The sequence below is a fragment of the Gorilla gorilla genome, chromosome 7 (genome assembly GCF_029281585.2).
Source record: "Gorilla gorilla gorilla isolate KB3781 chromosome 7, NHGRI_mGorGor1-v2.1_pri, whole genome shotgun sequence".
Lineage (NCBI taxonomy): Eukaryota > Metazoa > Chordata > Mammalia > Primates > Hominidae > Gorilla > Gorilla gorilla.
Window position 1 is genome coordinate 129,888,617 of NC_073231.2, and position 16,834 is coordinate 129,905,450.

The following is a 16,834-nucleotide window of genomic DNA, read 5'->3' on the forward strand; positions in this document are numbered from 1 at the left end:
ACATTCATCTCTATCCCTTTTCTTTTATGATGTGAACCAAACCTCTGGTTCTCCAAAGACGTTTGTGTGCTGAACCCTTGGATAGAGTCAAAAGCTTACTGGAGGATTTTTTTAACTTACACAAATATTCTTTTCTTAAATTAGGTAGTCTAAAACGAAAGGAAAGGGTTTGTTTCTTTATTTAATATCTCTACCTCCTCATGAGGTTGCAGAAGCACAAATAAGTAAAACAGTAGTTCCAGGAAGCCTGCCTAAAGCTTCCTCACCTCCTCGCAGTACTCCTGACAGCCCCTGTCTTTGGGTCAAGGTCAGGAGGGAATCAAGAAGTGAGCATCACAGAAGGGGAGCAGAGACCATGGAGACCATGAAGTTCCCATCTTGCTTCCTAGAGGAGGAAACAGACACAGAAAGTTCAAATACCTTCTTTAAAGCCATAGCTGGTTGGAGGGTGAACCAGGTCCCCTGTGCCCACTTTTGCCTGTACAGGTGGTGGAGGCTAGTGTAGCAGTCTATACATCCACATTCTAGCCCTCCAAGCCACTCCCTCCCTCTGGGCCCCATTCCCCTATCTATAAATTGGGGATAGATGTGTATATTTATGGAAGAGGATTTCTACTATTTAGCATGTAGTATAGATGTTCTGTAGGGAAGACCACAAAATCATTACCTTTTCAATTTTGTTCTTAACAACATGCTTTCAATTGTTAGTGTTTATTTTCTATGCAGAAAACAATAATAGCAGTAGAGCGTCTTTGAACACTCTACTAGGAAAAATCAGGTGACAGCAAACATTCCAAAGATCTGCAGGGCAGGGCACCATTGTGGTTGGGAGCACAAACTTTGGAGCCAGGCAGCCTTCAGTTTGAGCTCTCACATCTGCTACTTTCTAGCTCTATGCCCTTAGGCCAGCTGCTCAACCTCTGAACGCCTCATGCCTAAAAAAGAGTTAAAAATAATACCTTTCCATAGGATCATGAGGACTAAAGGAATGTTGTATAGGCTTTGCATAGTGACTGGTATACAAGTGCCCAATATGTAGTAATGAAGACGATTGATATGTTTAAGTGATGAGGGTGTCCTGCCCTATTTTTCTTGGTAGTAAAAAAGGATATTAAAATATTTTTGTATGTTTGTATGTAGGCCATAGTCCTGTTACACTAACCTGCTGGGCTGGCTGTGTTTCCCTTTGCTGTCCCATTGCTTTCCATTTCCCTTCCAGATCTCTATTCAGTAATGGCTTTTCCTGGCCCAACCCTAAGTCAAGCCCTTTATGGAGAAATTCAGCTGACATTATTGACTCTAAAGGGAAAAAGAAATGTGGGAGAGAAAGGAATATGAAAATATGCACTTTGCTCCCAGGGAAATACATGCAGACATGCAAAAACTTTTGTTCACCCTTGTGCGCTGCAGCTAAACAGGGCCCAAAATATGGTGATGCTCAGATTAACGGAATCAGAATCTGCTGGACCCATGCTTCCAGTGTAGAACCTTACCTCATTTCCCAATGGCCTCATAAGAATCTGCTGGTTCTGGAATAAATGAGTTTATATTTGGAAAATTGGTTGCTTGGGCTATGTTTACTCTTTTGTTTCCAGGGCTAATTTGAATTAACCATTCCCAGCTGGGTTAATGAACAAATTGTTAGGCAGATCACTGATTTCCTAGCCAGCTGCCCTGACTCCACCCATCCCCAAAACAGGTCTGTCTCCACTAGTGGACACCAGCAGGCAGCTTTGTTTTCAAGTGTGGTTGAACAAAAGCCTGGTTTCCACCTCAACCAAGTTTCCTTCTACAGCTGGGGTTGCACATATTGCTTCAGGAGTCCAGAGACAATGAAGCAGTGTGACTGCTAAAACCCAGCCTCAGCCAAAAAGAGCAAGGGCACTGACCTTGGATGGCAGAGGTCCAACAGTTTTCACTCAACCAGCATGCATTGAGTATCTGCCCTGTGCTAGGGGACACAGCAGTGAATAGTGCAGGCAACTCTGCCCACAAGGAGCTTATTATATTCCAGCAGTTCTTGAGACAAACAGCACAGCAGAATGACTGCACAGCCCCATGCTGCCTCTGGGGGAATGTGCACACAGTCTTGCAAAAGAGGCAGGAAGCAGAGTCATCGCATCACATAGTTCTTATAGAAACATATGGCCTACATACATACATACAAAAATATTTTAATATCCTTTTTTGCTACCAAGAAAAATAGGGCAGGACTGCCCCATCACTTAGACATATTGATCATCTTCATCATTACTGTGTATTGGGCACTTATATACCAGTCCCTATGCAAAGCCTATACAACATTCCTTTAGTCCTCATGATCCTATGGAAAGGTATTACTTTTAAATCCTTTTTAGGTGTGAGGCATTCAGAGGTTGAGCAGCTGGCCCAAGGGCATAGAACTAGATAGTGACAGATGTGAGAGCTCAAACTGAAGTCTGCCTGGCTCCAAAGCTCGTGCTCCCAACCACAGTGATGCCCTGCCCTGCAGATCCTTTGGAATGTTTGCTGCTGCCTGATTTTTCCTTTTCCCCTTCCAGTCTTCCCTGGATAATTATTTTGACTATATCCTACTGAGCTCAATATATGAGGAGAGAGATAGCCCCTAAGATAGCTTTGGGCCAGAAAGCCCCTAGGATGAGCACCCCCGCCACCTTTTTTTTTTTTCTTTTTTTGAGACATCTCTCTCTGTCACCAGGCTGGAGTGCAGTGGTGCGATCTCGGCTTACTGCAATCTCCACATCCCGGGTTTAAGTGATTCTCCTGCCTCAGCCTCCCGAGTAGCTGGGACTACAGGTGTGCACCACCATGCCCAACTAATTTTTGTATTTTTAGTAGAGACAGGGTTTCACCATGTTGGTCAGGATGGGCTTGATCTCTTGACCTCATGATACACCTGCCACGGCCTTCTAAAGTGCTGGGATTACAGGCCTGAGCTACCGCACCTGTATGACCCTTTTAGGATCATACAGGTCCTTTTAGGATCATACAGGGTCCTGGCCAGCCAGGATGACCCTTTTAGGAGCATGAGTGGAACCCACTGCTCCCCAGACCTATGGAAATGGGCAAGAGGAGCTTGGCAGGAGAAGAGAGTGAGACACGGAAGCTGATGGTTTTGTGGAGGTTATTTGTAAAACTGCATTGATGTGGATCAGAACCAGGTAATTAATGATCAGGAAATACAAACTCATTTCTTTTCTTCTTTAGGGGAAGCCAGAATATTTGGGTGCCACAGTGGCTGCTCCTGTTGTGAAGCTGGCTGACCAGGACTATGAGCCCCCCAGGTTATGCTATCACCCCATCTTTTGTGGGAATCTCTCTGGAGGGGATCTCCTTGCTGTATTTGAACTGCTGCAGGTGAGTGAACCAGATGTGGCACCAGATCTATTAGGTCTACCTGGCCAGAGAAGTGGCCTCACCACAAATGCCACTTCAATGAAGCTGTGCCTGATCCCTCGCTGCAATCCCACATCTGAATGTGTCTCCTGGGGACCTGAGAGGTGCGCTTAAGAACTCAGGTGACTTGGACTATTCCCAGATACTCTGAGCTTATAAGTCAGAATCTCAGGATGAAATATTCTTGCGGGTTTGGCCAACAATGCTTGAGCAGCCTTGTGTGCAAATTCCTGAGCTTGCAGGCCTCCATGCAGGCCATGAAAGGATACAAAACAGAGAGGAAGCAAACATATGTGGGCACTTACCATGTGTCCGGTGTGGTGATTGTTGTCTCGTATACCTTTCATCACACTAAAGCTCCCTCAGTCCTGCTGAGGTAGGTATTATGATTCCCATTTTGCAGATAGTAAATTTAGGATTAAAGTGATTGACTGACTTATCACACAGCTGGGTGAACTGAGTTGACCTTAGACCTTTAAGGCCTTTTGCTCCTTACACTATACAGTTTTGCAAAGACAAAGAGATCTTAGTCCTTCCCACTAAGACCAAGGGGGATTTATGAACGTGTGTCTGGGGAGACTTTTTCAGAAAGCAGAAGCAGGTATTGGGAAGAGAAGCTGAGTCCCTGAAGTCCAGCAGTCTAGGAGAGGAACACACAGGATGTAGACAGAACCTGGAAAAGAAGTGGGCAGGTTGAGGGGCCTGTATCAGAGATTTCTCCCCTTGACCTCCTACTCACTGAGGCACCAGGAGGCGCCTGGTGGTACTTCGCCTTTTAGTCAGATCAATACCTCTATCTTAGGCGCTTAGGCTGCTATTATATAATAGAATTCTATAGACTGGGTAGTTTAAACAATAAATGTTTATTTCTCACAGTTCTGGAGGCTGGGAAGTCCAAGATCAAGGTGTCAGCAGACCTGGCATGACTGGTGTCTTCACGCCACCAAGAGAGAGAGAAGTTATCTCTCTTGTGTCTCTTCTTATCAGGACACGAATCCCATTCATGAGCGTTTTGCCCTCATGACCTCATGACCTCATTACTTCCCAAAGACCCCACTTCCAAACACCATCACATTGGAGTTGGTATTTTAACGTATGAATTTTGGAGAGTCACATTCAGTTCATAACAATGTCTATATAGGTAAGCCTAGTTTTCAGAAATCCCAATTTAAAAACAAAACAAAAAACATCAAATAAAGCCAAAACTCAATTAGTATAGAAACCAGAAGGCAAGCATTCCTAACACAAACAGAATGAGTTAAGAATGAAGGTGCTAGAGCTAGCATCCTTATTGGGATTTTAGACTTTCAATGGGATTAATGCCCTGATAAGAAGAGACAAAAGAGAGATAACTTCTCTCTCTCTTGTTCGCATGAAGATACTAGCCATGCCAGGTCAGCTGACACCTTGATCTTGGACTTCCCAGCCTCCAGAACTGTGAGAAATAAACATTTATTGTTTAAACTACCCAGTCTATAGAATTATATTATATAATAGCAGCCTAAGCAACCTAAGACAGAGGTGTTGATCTGACTAAAAGGTGAAGTACCACCAGGCGCCTCCTGGTGCCTCAGTGAGTAGGAGGTCAAGGGGAGAAATCTCTGATACAGGCCCCTCAACCTCATAGTAGAAATCTCAGTTTCACCATTTATTAGTGTGTGGCCCTGTGTAAGCTACTTAGTCTGGGTTTCACCTGCAAAATGGGGATTATAGTCAATCTATCTAAAGTGCCTGGCATGGAATAAACACTCCACAAATAGCTATTTAAGCTGAAAATGATGCCTTAGAATATTAAAGCAAGATGTCCAATTCTACCATGTACTTCAGGTAAAGGAACTGAGCTGGATAGAAAGGTAATTACTTGCTCAATATGGCGAGTGAGAGCCTAGAATCCAGAGAGTCCCACCAGAGCTGGGGATTCTGGGGAGCATAATGAGGAAGGGAGCAGCTTTGGGGTTAGACCCACTTGTATTCAAACCCAGACCCTGCCCAGGTCTACAGCCTTGGGGTTGCACACGGCTACAGTAATGAGTTCTTAAGCTCATCTTATCAAAGACTTTGAGTGTGGTCTAGTTTTTGCTCCATGTAAGGGAGAAAATTTTGAGGATGGAATGGCTGCCTTGGAGAAAAAGTGAGCTCTCTGTTAGGGGAGCTGAGGCTGGGTGAGAGTTCTTGGGGGAATGGATTAGCAGGAATTCAAGCATTGGCCCTAGTTCCACAGTGACTGCAGCCTAGGAGGGTAGGACTAGAAAAATCTTTGTCTTACAAATCTTAAAACCAAATGGGATTCTAATAGAACCAGATCTAGTCAAATAGATTTGTGTTGCACAGTAAAATGGACTATCAGAACTGAATGTAAACTTCAAAACTGTTGGTCCAGTCTTAAGTGAGAATCCTGTTGATTTTAGACTTTCAATGAGTGATTTTAGGTCAAAACCAGCATTAAATAGTGTTGGATTGATATGAAGGGAGTTTTGCCATGTTTTATCCTTCTAACTACTTGTAGAAGAAAGCCACTTTTGATGTTCATGTGTCTTGAATATCTCTCAACTTGAAACCTCCCTTTTTAATAAGAGACAGCACAGGTTTCAGGCACAGTCCCTTCCTAAAGAGATCAGTGACACCTATGGGAACATTTCCCAAAGTCTACCTGTTGGAACACCAGTCCCTCCAAATACAGTAAAGAGAAAGTTAAAGAAATGCTTCACATTGGTGGCTCACACCTGTAATCCCAGCACTTTGGGAGGCCGAGGAGCACGGATCACCTGAAGTCAGGAGTTGGAGACAGCCCGACCAACATGGAGAAACCCTATCCCTACTAAAAATACAAAAAGTAGCCAGGCGTGGTGGCGCACATCTGTAATCCCAGCTACTCCGGAGGCTGAGGGGCCTGAATCACTTGAACCCAGGACGCAGAAGTTGCTGTGAGCCGAGATTGTGTCACTGCACTCCAGCCTGGGCGACAGAGCAAGACTCTGTCTCAAAAAAAAAAAAAAAAAAAAAAAAAAGCATCACATTGCATATTCCAGTGACACTATTTTGTTTCATTGGTTTTCTTTTTAAAGTGACTTTCCATTTCTGTCAAGTAGTACTTGTTTTACCTTGCAAGATGAAGTTACCTTTTTAAAAATAAAAGTGTCGAATAAAAAAAATGGTTGTGGGATGTACAAGTGGTAAAGGTGGTCGTGGAATGGCTGACTTGGGAAAATGAGATCTAGTCCAGCACTCCCATTTTGCATGTGAGAAAGCTGAGGCTCAATGCTAACTGAATTGGATTCAGTCAACTCTCTTTTCACTACACAATGCTGTCCTAATAAGTGCTCTGGGTCTGAGAGGCTGCATCTGCCAATGAAGGCTGGACTGGTGGATCCCCAAATGCTCTCTGTGGGCTCAGCTGTCTGGGTTCTGTAGCCCCACCTCTCATCCTCCCTCCTGAGGTTGACAGCATTTCTCAAGCTTTCTTGTCACTGTATTTGGAGTGGGCTGAGCCCTGAGCTGGGCACACTGGTGAGAGACCCTGCTGCTTCCTGACAGCCGACTTAATAAAGTAAGCACTGTCAGAGGTAAGTAGCCTGAGATACAATTCATTAGGATTTCATTAGGACTTCTTCTCATTTGATCACTTGTTCAAAAAGTAATTTGATCACCAGCATGACTGTCCTAGCATGTGGATCTCATGCATACTGAGAAGACGGGCTGGAAAATGCCTTCATTTGTTACCAGCTGTTCTCAGTTTTCATTTGTGGATGTCTGGCATCAGTTTCTCTATCTCCATTACTGAAACTGCCCTTGCTCAGAAGGATTTAGAGGCGGGGAGGATCACTTGAGCCCAGGAATTTGAGACTAGCCTCAGCAACATAGTGGGATCCCTGTCTCTACAAAACATAAAAATTCAGTTGGGTGTGATGGCACATGCTCATGGTGCCAGCTACTCGGGAGGCGGAGGCGGGAGGATTACTTGAGCCTGGGAGGTCAAGGCTGCAGTGACATCATGATCACATCACTGCATTCCAGCCTGGGCAGGAGAGCAAGAGACCCTGTCTCAAAAACACATGAAGGATGTAATACCTTTGTTCTTCTATGCACCAGACTGAATTCATTATTTTTACTTCCCTCCTCTATCCAAGTTAGCTGCCCCCTGTCCTCCCTATCCTGACTCATAGCCCCATTGTTCTCCCAGACACTCCAGCTTGAAAATTCAGTAAGCCTTAATTCTTTACACCATGTCTTTATCCACAGCCAGGCCTGCCCCGTAGATTGTTCCTTGATTGGTTCCCATCCCGTTCCCAGGGGTTCTTTTAGTGCTCATCTGAATGTTACATTGGCCTCCTTGCTGGGCTGCTGGCCTTCTTTACTTTTCCTGTTCACTCCATCCTCCACATTCCTTCCAGAACAATAGTTGGTGTTACCACCGTTCTCTCCAGAAATCTTCAGTGGCTCTTACTTCTTACCACCAGGAACATTCTCAAAGTCTGGTTTTTTTTTTTTGGAACATCACTCCCTCCAAATACAGTGACAAGAAAGCTTGAGAAATGCTTTATATCACATCTCTCTTGGGGATCTGAAATGCCAGTTACCATGGTAAAGAAACTGAGAAGTCCTGCAACAAAGAACTTTTTTTAACTTCTTTTTCAAAACTTGATATTTCCCAAAGGTATTAGACCACAAAACATTTTTTCATGATAAGTGTTAATATTCCCTGAAGAGGAAATCTGCCTCATAGGAGACTGTCACATTTCTGTAGCCTGGCCGTTAAGCTGTCCTCAGACTACTTTTGTAGCCTCACATTTTAGCTGCATGGTTAACTGGGCAACCATGCAACTAACTGGGCAAAGAGCCTTTAGATGCAGAGGGAAGAGCAAATTCCAGACCCTGAAGCCTCACTATGCCCGGCATGCTCAAGGAGGTCAATGTGGCTGGAATGGACAAATGACAGGAAGCGGGAAGGGGATGAGGCCAGTGGGAAAAGATCACATGGGGTCTGGTAAGGACTGTGGCTTTTATTCTGGGAGAGATGGGAAGCCAAGAGAGGACTCTCAGCACAATGACTTAACGTTGCAATGCGAAGATGCCAGATCCAGTGTATTCCGAAGGGGCAAGAAGAGAAGCAGAAAGGCCCATTGGGAGACTCTTAAAGTTACTCAGATTGGAGATAAAGGCACCTTGAATCAATGTAGCCATGAAAAGGAAGAGAGGTGGGCTCTGCATATATCTTAAAGGTAGAGTCTTTTGGATCAGCTGATGAGATTTGACATGTGAGGTTTATCTCCACATCACACAGAAAAGCCCACAACATTTTACACATCATAGACTCACAGTAAAATATTTTGTCTGAGCCTGGTGGTTCACGCCTATAATCCCAGCACTTTAGGAAGCTGAGGCAGGAGGATCGTTTGAGCCCAGGAGTTTAAGACCAGCCTAGGCAATATGGCGAGACCCCATCTCTACAAAAAATAAAAAATCAGCTGGGCATAGTGGTGGAGGCTGCAGTGAACTATGATCATGCTACTGCACTCCAGCCTGGGTGACAGAGCAAGACCCTGTCTTGAAAAAAAAAATGCATCTATTTACTCATTCAATGAACAAACATTCACGGAATTCTGTGTGTGAGCCGGATTTCAACTGTTGGGCCATTCCCTGGGCCCCTCAGAGCGATGTCCCCTTCTGCAATCTCAGAACTATCTGTTGGTATTCACACTTTGGCCTTCTTTTCCATTCTCCATACTTAGAACACTCGTTTCCCCTACTTTTATAATGTTTCTCTTGTTTTCAGAACCCTCTCTCCCCTATTACAGTTTTCCCCTCCTCTGCTGCTTGAATGTTCTCCTTCTGGAAAGTCCACCTCCCTTTCTTAGAATGTTTTGCTTCCTGTGTTGGTTTCCTATTGCTGCTCTGACAAATGACCACAGAGGTGGTGGCTTAAGACAACCCAATTTATTATCTTACAGTTCTGCAGGTTAGATGTTTGAAAGGGTCCCTCATCGGGGCATCAGCAGGTCTGTGTTCCTTCTGGAGGCTCTAGGGGGAAATCTGTTTCCTTGTCTATTCTGGTTTCTAGGGATGGCCTGCATTCCTTGGCTGGTGGCCCTTCCTTTACCTTCAAGCCAGCCAAATAGCTTCTTCAAGGCTCTCTCTCTCATTGTCTCTTTCTCCCCCCAGCCTCCCATCTACTTCCATTATCACATCTCTTCCTACTCTGACTCTCCTGCTGCTGTCTCATAAGGACCCTTAAGAATACATGGGGCCCATCCAGATAATCCAGGATAAATAAACTCCTCATTTCAAGAGCCTTAATTTAATCACATCTGCCACATCCCTTTTTGTCATTTAAGGTAACGTAGGTTCTGAGGATTAGGATATGAACATTTTTGGGAGTCATTATTCTGCCCAACACACTTCCCAGTTCCTAGAAATATCTCAGCCTTCCTACAGGGTTAGTGCACTACACACCCCCGCAAGGGGCCACTGCTATTTGGTCTATGTGGCTGGCCTCCCCTACGGTAGTGCACTGTGCAGCCTCCATGGATTTATGTGTTAACTCTGCCTGTTTAGAATCCATTCTTCCTTTTCATTCAACTTTCTAGGACTCTTTCTCTTACCATCATGTGAATGTTCTCTAATTTTTTCATTTGTTTTTAATCTTCTTTGTCTGTTTGGTATAGATTTAACCTAAGTTCTATTGGCTTAAAAAATGAGATATTCTTCTCTGATGCTTGGCACTCATTAAGTCTTCTTATTAGAGGTCTGAGTTAGATGATTTAATTAGCTTCAGACAGCATCTCTGTGTGATCTTTCTCCCTGTTTTAAAGGTAAAGTGTCATTAACTGATTATTGACCTGCTAATGAAGACTTTGCAGAAGGCATCCACCCTAAAATAGGCTTAGTGAGGGGTCAGGGAGGGAAAGCAGGCTGATCCTTATATATTATTAAGAACTTCCAGGCCAGGCACAGTGGCTCACACCTGTAATGAGCACCCTTGGGAGGCAGAGGTGGGTGGATCACCTGAGGTCGGAAGTTCGAGACCAGCCTGGTTAACATGGTGATAGCCCGTCTCTACTAAAAATACAAAATTAGCTGGGCGCGGTGGCGTGCAATTGTAATCCCAGCTACTCAGGAGGCTGAGGCAGGAGAATTGCTTGAACCCGGGAGGCGGAGGTTGCAGTGAGCAGGGATCACACCACTGCACTCCAGCCTGGGTGACAGAGTGAGACTGTCTCAAAAAAAAAAAAAAAAAAAAACCTTCCAGTAGATAGAGACCCTGCTCAAGCCCTCAAGACGATCTCCTCGAGTCACCAACTTTATCCCAGAGCTCACACTTACCTCTTCTGGTGGTTCTGGCTTTGCCATAATCTCACTATTTGATGTTGGGCCCATTACATTTCCTCTTAAGTTTTTTGTTTTGTTTTGTTTGCCTGGGTTGGAAACAATTTTCTTTCAGCTGAAGATATTATTCCATTGTTTGGGCTGTGCTTTCTCTTTTGAGAGGTTGGTTATCATTCTTATTGTTGCTCCTTAAAAAGTGATCTTTATTTTTTTTCCGTCATCTGATTGTTTGTAAGGTATTTTTCTTTATTTTTGGTTTTTAGCAGTTTTACTATGTTGTAATAAAGCACAGTTTTGTTTTCATCTTGTTGGATTTTATAGAGCTTTTAAAACCCTGGCTTGATGTTTTAAATTAGTTTTGGAAAATTGTCAGCCTTTATCTATTCAAAGATTGCTTCTGTCCTGTTCTATTCCTCCTCTTTTCTCTTCTCTCCCTTTTCTCCTTTCCTTGCCTCACTTCTTTTTGTCTGTCCTCTGTGACTCCAATTACATGTATATTAGACCTTTTAATCAGATACTCTGTGCCTCTTCTTTTATGCATTGTCTATCATTTTGTCTCTCTGAGCTTTATTTTATCCCTAATGTGGCCTATCTTCCAGCTCATTTCTCCTGCCTCTTTTTTTTAAAACCTATTCACTAAGTTCTTCTTTCCAGTGACTAAATTTTCAGCCATAGAATTTCCATTTCTTTTTTTATTATAGATTTCATTTATCTATTGAATTTTTTATCTGGTTTCTTATTGAACAGATTAAGCATTGTTACTTTAAAGTTCATGTCTGATTACCACATTATCTGATCCTCTGAGTCTTTCTTCGCTTAGTTTCTCTTGTTAATCACATTGTCTTATCTCTGTGCATGCCATATTTTATTGCATGCTAGACATTTCTACATAAAAATATGTAGTGAGCTAGTAAGTGATAGAGCCCAAGTAACCACTGTACTAAAGATGAGAAATAATGGAAATATAAATTATGGGCTGAGGGAGACAGAAAGGAGAAAGGCTTCTGAGCATCAGTGACTTTTCAGATGGGCAGGGCTGGGACTAGGGTCATGCATGACCCTAAGAGTTAGTGCCTCCTTAACTTTTGTACCCTGTGTGCCACACTGGTTCACCCTTGTCCTGGAACTGAAGCTGGACCTACTTCGAGGTCCTGATATTTTACTTCCATGGGGATATTAGAGCAGTCTGGCTTTCAGACCAACTACCCATCCTGCTCACCGCCATTTCTTACTATTTTGTCTTTATAACAATCGCTTGTTTTTCCCTGGCCTATGTGCTGAGTAACTGCATATCATATGGTTTTATAGGCCAGCAACCAACCCATTTCACTGGAAAAAGCTTAATCTTGCTGGTAGCAAAGTCATTTAATTGCCACAGTGTTATAGGATTCTTTAAGGGCTGTGTTGAGCTCTTAACAGCATTTTTCAGGCACTTACAAAGCAAAACTTCTTTGGCCATGTCCCAAGACACTTCAGGAACCCCAGGATAAAACATATGATGCTTTTTAAAAAGCACATCTAGAGGCAGCCCCTCCTGTGCCACCATCACAGCTGTTTCATGGCTTTCCCTTTAAAGCCTGGGGGGCTATTAACTTTCCCAGTGAGGCGATGCTCGCAGGCTAAATTGCTCACCTCTTCACTGCCAGGCAGTATTGGGCATTGCCATCCTCATTATTTACCAGCTTCTTGATCTGGGCTGGTGTATCCTGCAGCTTCATTACCTTAAGCCTATTTCACATTTGCAGTGTCTGCTCTCCTTTTTCTGAGCTTTCTTGTAATTAGCTTAACTACATCTGCTGTTGCCAACGAGAATATGTCTGTGAAAACAGAATGGTGATATATTTGCATTTTGCAGATTTTGATGCACAGTTAGGCTTTTTCTAGCATACGGAGCATGTGGACTAATATGTCAGTCAACCAGTAAACATTTATCAAGAACTCACTGTACATGGAGGGGCTTGGAGAATGAAGTAAATAAAGACTTCCTATTGGCCAAGTCCCTGTAAACTGTTCAGGCAGACGAACAGCCCCAGTAAGGAGAACCACCTGCTCCAAAGCAATGTTTAATAGAACATCTGATTCCCAAGGAGCTTGATGGGTCATCTGGCCCAATATCTGAGGCTCAGAGAGGGAAATTTACTTGTGCAGGGTCACACAGCAGAGTCTTATTTCTGGACTCAGTCCTCTAATTTCTGCACGAAATCTGCGTAGAGGACATATTGCATTCAAAAGGCACTGAATGGTAGAAGCAACTGGGATAGGGTCAGAAAAAGCTTCTTTTATTTTTTGTTTTCTTTGGGGAAACATTCTTGAAAGATGTATGTGTCGAACCAGATTTTGAGGGCAGTGTGGGATGGCCTACACAGTGAAAAAGACCCTTTTCTCAGTAGAACTCTGTAAGTCATTTGTGTGAAATTTCAGCAAAGCTGAAATTGTCCTGAAGTTTCATTAACCCCAAGTGCACAAGAAGTGACAAGTTTTCATCTGCCTTCAAAACATTTCATTTTCTGCTTCACTGATTAGGATGCAGTCTCTGTTGGATTAAATGTACATCCTTTTATTGTAGTAGTAGTATTAGTATTAGTAGCAGTAGTAGTGCATAATGGCTTTTCTGGAGACCTTGACAAGTCCGAAGGGAGTGGGGATCATTAAGACTCAAATGTTTGGAAACTGATAGAAGCTCCTTCTCCACTACCCTGCTGTGGTTCTTGTGTAATTTTATTAAGTTGTAAAGACCATCTTCCGTATTTGTTTTTCTCTCTCCCCTCTATACTGTGAGCTCTGTGTTATTAGCCTTGTGGTACATCTTAAGTGCTCGCTAAATGTTGGTTACCCTTGTAAATGACTGCATTTATCAATTAATAAATAATTAAATATGGTAAAATGCATGGTCCTTGTATTTTAAGCTGGAAACATTACTTTTGTTGGCAAAACTGAACATCTTACTGACGAGGTGGTTGTGTGGCACTGTTGCCTTCCCTGTGTCTCTCCAGCGTCTAACTCATACTTGCCTTGTGCGGTAGGTTCCTTCTTCCGGGCTGCAAGGCCTCCCACCTGTTGAGCCACCAGACATCACCCAGATCTACCCGGTTCCTGCCAACATTCGGCCGGTGCTGAGCAAATATCGAGTGGAGGTACGGGTCAGCGGAGGAGCTGAGTTGTTCTTTGGCACTCAAGGGAAGTGGCCCCGCCTGAATTGTAGGAGAGGTGGTATGGAATGGGCGGGAGACCTAGAGAAAAAGAATGAGCCCTCAAAAAGCTGTGCAGTTCTTTCCTGGAGGAACACAGCGTGGTTCTCAGGGAGCAGGTCTGACTTTTCCACACAAAGCCAGGGCAGGTGTGGGGCTCCTCCGTGGATCTGTGATGATGGCTCTGCTGGTCTTCTCAGGTTCTCTTCTGGGGAGTTCGGGAAATGAAGAAGGTGCAGCTCCTCTCTGTGGATCGGCCTCAGGCTCTCATTGAGTGCGGAGGACAAGGTGTGAAGTCCTGTGTGATCCAGAGCTACAAGAACAACCCGAACTTCAGCATCCAGGCAGACGCTTTTGAAGTGGTGCGAGCTTCTCACTCTCCCGACCTGGATCATTCCTCTTTTTTGCACAGATGAGATGTTTTAGGGTTTCAGATGTCCACTACCTGCGAGAAAGAATTAATTTAGTGAAAAGCCAGAATTTCAGAATGAGATAAAATAGACTTTTGTTGTTGTTGTTTTGTTTTGAAACATTTCCAGTGTGGATCATACAGCAATCAAAGCAGGTTGACAAAGTTTTTCCTATAACAGTGGTTCCCAAAGTGTGGTCCCCAATTTATCAGCATCAGCATCACCTGAGAACTTGTTAGAAATGCTCATTCTCAGGCCCGGCTGTTCTGAGTTAGAAACTATTGCAGGGAGGGCCAGATGTCTCTGGTTTAACAAGGTTTCCAGGTGATTCTGATATATGATAAAATTTGAGAACCACTGGCCTAGAAAATACTGTAATAAGATTTATTTTAATGGCTACATTTTTTAAAAAGTATTTGTACTTAGAATGTCAGGAGTTTACATGTGAATTTATGCTTCTGAAGTGATTTTTTTGACATCTGTGCTTTTATTTATTTCAATATTTCAGCATACTTTTTTGTGCTTTGATTTGAAACTAATTGCAAAGAAAAAATTGCTTTGCGCAACCCAGCCTGCTCCACTGGACATATATCCCCAGTTAGCAAAGCCTACAATGGAAGAATGTGCATAGTGTTTGCAAACCTTTTGTATCAGGCTGCATTGAGTCTCGGGGGCCACCAGGGAAAACAGGTGGCTGGGGCACTGTCCCTTCACTCTCAGCTCTGTATTAAATGGCTCGACTTTCATCTCATTTATATAATGGGCCTGGATAAGCTGTCATTGGAGATGGGAGTTCCGCTGGCAGATAATGACAAAATAAAGAGGTCTGAAAATGACTGTCAGAGAGAGTGCAGAGGTGAGAGGTTTTGTAATTTAAACCTGGGACAAATTGTTACTAAGGCAGACTTCCTATTTGGGTGAATTACTCCCTGGCTCGGGAAGACACTGCTCCAGAGTTTTGGCAATCTGCAGGACTGGCCAGGAGGGACAGAATGGCAAGGCAGAGACAAGGGAGGCTGGATGCCCAGCTGGCTTTGGGTCTGCCCATGGAAGGGTCACCGGGGCTCAAGCAGCCAGGCCTAGCCCCTTCTTCACCTCATCCTCTCTCTGCAGGAACTGCCTGAGAACGAGCTTCTGCACCCACCACTGAGCATCTGCGTGGTGGACTGGAGAGCTTTTGGGAGGAGTACCCTTGTGGGCACCTACACCATCAACTACTTGAAGCAGTTTTTGTGTAAACTCAGAGAGCCCCTTGCCCCCATCACGCAGGTGGATGGAACCCAGCTTGGGCACGGTGAGAAGCTGCTCCTAGATTTTGTAGCTGTAACTATAAAGTCATGGCGCCTGCAGAGTGCCTGCTGTGGGATTGGCTCAAAGAGGATGCCCCACAGCCAAGTGGCTGGGTGGATCTTTCTGATGAGCTTGCTCCTGCAGGGGCCTCTGCTTTCTTTGGCTCCCACACTCTTACTTTGACTCACATTGGGTCAGTAACTCTAACATGCCTTCCTTGAATATGACTTAAGCTCCTTCCTGCCTCCATGCTGACATTTTACTTGGCTCTGTGCTTGATGTTGTTTTAGTATGTTCAATTTTGGATCTCAGATGCACAAAGTTGAGTTCATTGCACGTCTCAGTTCCATGCTCTACAATCATCACTGGTCTATTCAAAGATTCTCTCATTCTATCCACTGTCCTCCTTATTCCTTATCTCTAATCCCAGTGCCCTCCCCACTGCAGGCCTTATGCCATCATCCTTGTCAAATTTAAGTCGATTTAATCTACCTAAATAATATGATGCTATGATTTTCATTTGTTTTCCTATTCTTTTCACTCAAGTCTCTATTTTAAGCTCTGTCCATATTGCTGTGTGTACATTAGCCTGTTACTATTACTCGCTGCATCTACAATACTTTACTTTTCCTTTCCTCTCATATTAGACCCATTGACTACCTCAACTCCCCTTTCCATGATCAGTGCTGCAATGAATATCCCTGTGTGTGTTCCCTGAGGGAAGACGCTATGTGGGAATTTCTCTGGAATGTACACCCAGGGGTGAGATCACTAGGTCCCAGTAAATACGCACATGTATGTTCATTAATTAGTGCCAGGGGCCACTCCAGAGAGCTGCACTGATCTACACCAGTCTACATCAGTCTATACTGCCAGTTCTGCGTTTGGAACCCCATTTTTCTCCTCTTCAGCAGCACCTGCTATTATCCAACTTTCTAGATTTTTGTTTTGCTTTGGTTTGGTTTTAGTTTTTTGCTACCCCGTGGACATAAATTAGTATCTAATTTTTATTTTAACTTGTATTTCTCTGCTTGCTACTGTTTGCACACCCTTCATACCCTTGCTGCCATATTAATCTTCCTTCTGTGATGCCAGTTCATGTCCTTTGCCCATATTTTATGTGCTTTAATTTTCTTTTTGATTCACAAATTCTTTGTATTTTCTAGATGTTAAAGTCCTGTAGATTGTAGATATTGTTCATATCTTTTCCTAGTATGATAACTACTA

At 43.7% G+C, this 16,834-nt stretch overlaps 1 protein-coding gene across 3 annotated transcripts in view; it reads left to right on the top strand.

Annotated features, from left to right (window-relative positions):
• The window catches only part of FER1L6 (fer-1 like family member 6), a 272,635-nt gene that overhangs the window by 198,100 nt on the left and 57,701 nt on the right, over positions 1-16,834 (top strand). For all 3 annotated transcript variants that reach the window (XM_031013870.3, XM_063709464.1, XM_063709465.1), the window contains exons 22-25: positions 3,208-3,357; positions 13,743-13,853; positions 14,108-14,269; positions 15,431-15,611. In XM_031013870.3, the coding sequence (XP_030869730.3) occupies positions 3,208-3,357; positions 13,743-13,853; positions 14,108-14,269; positions 15,431-15,611 (604 nt within the window). The remainder of the gene's footprint in view (positions 1-3,207; positions 3,358-13,742; positions 13,854-14,107; positions 14,270-15,430; positions 15,612-16,834) is intronic.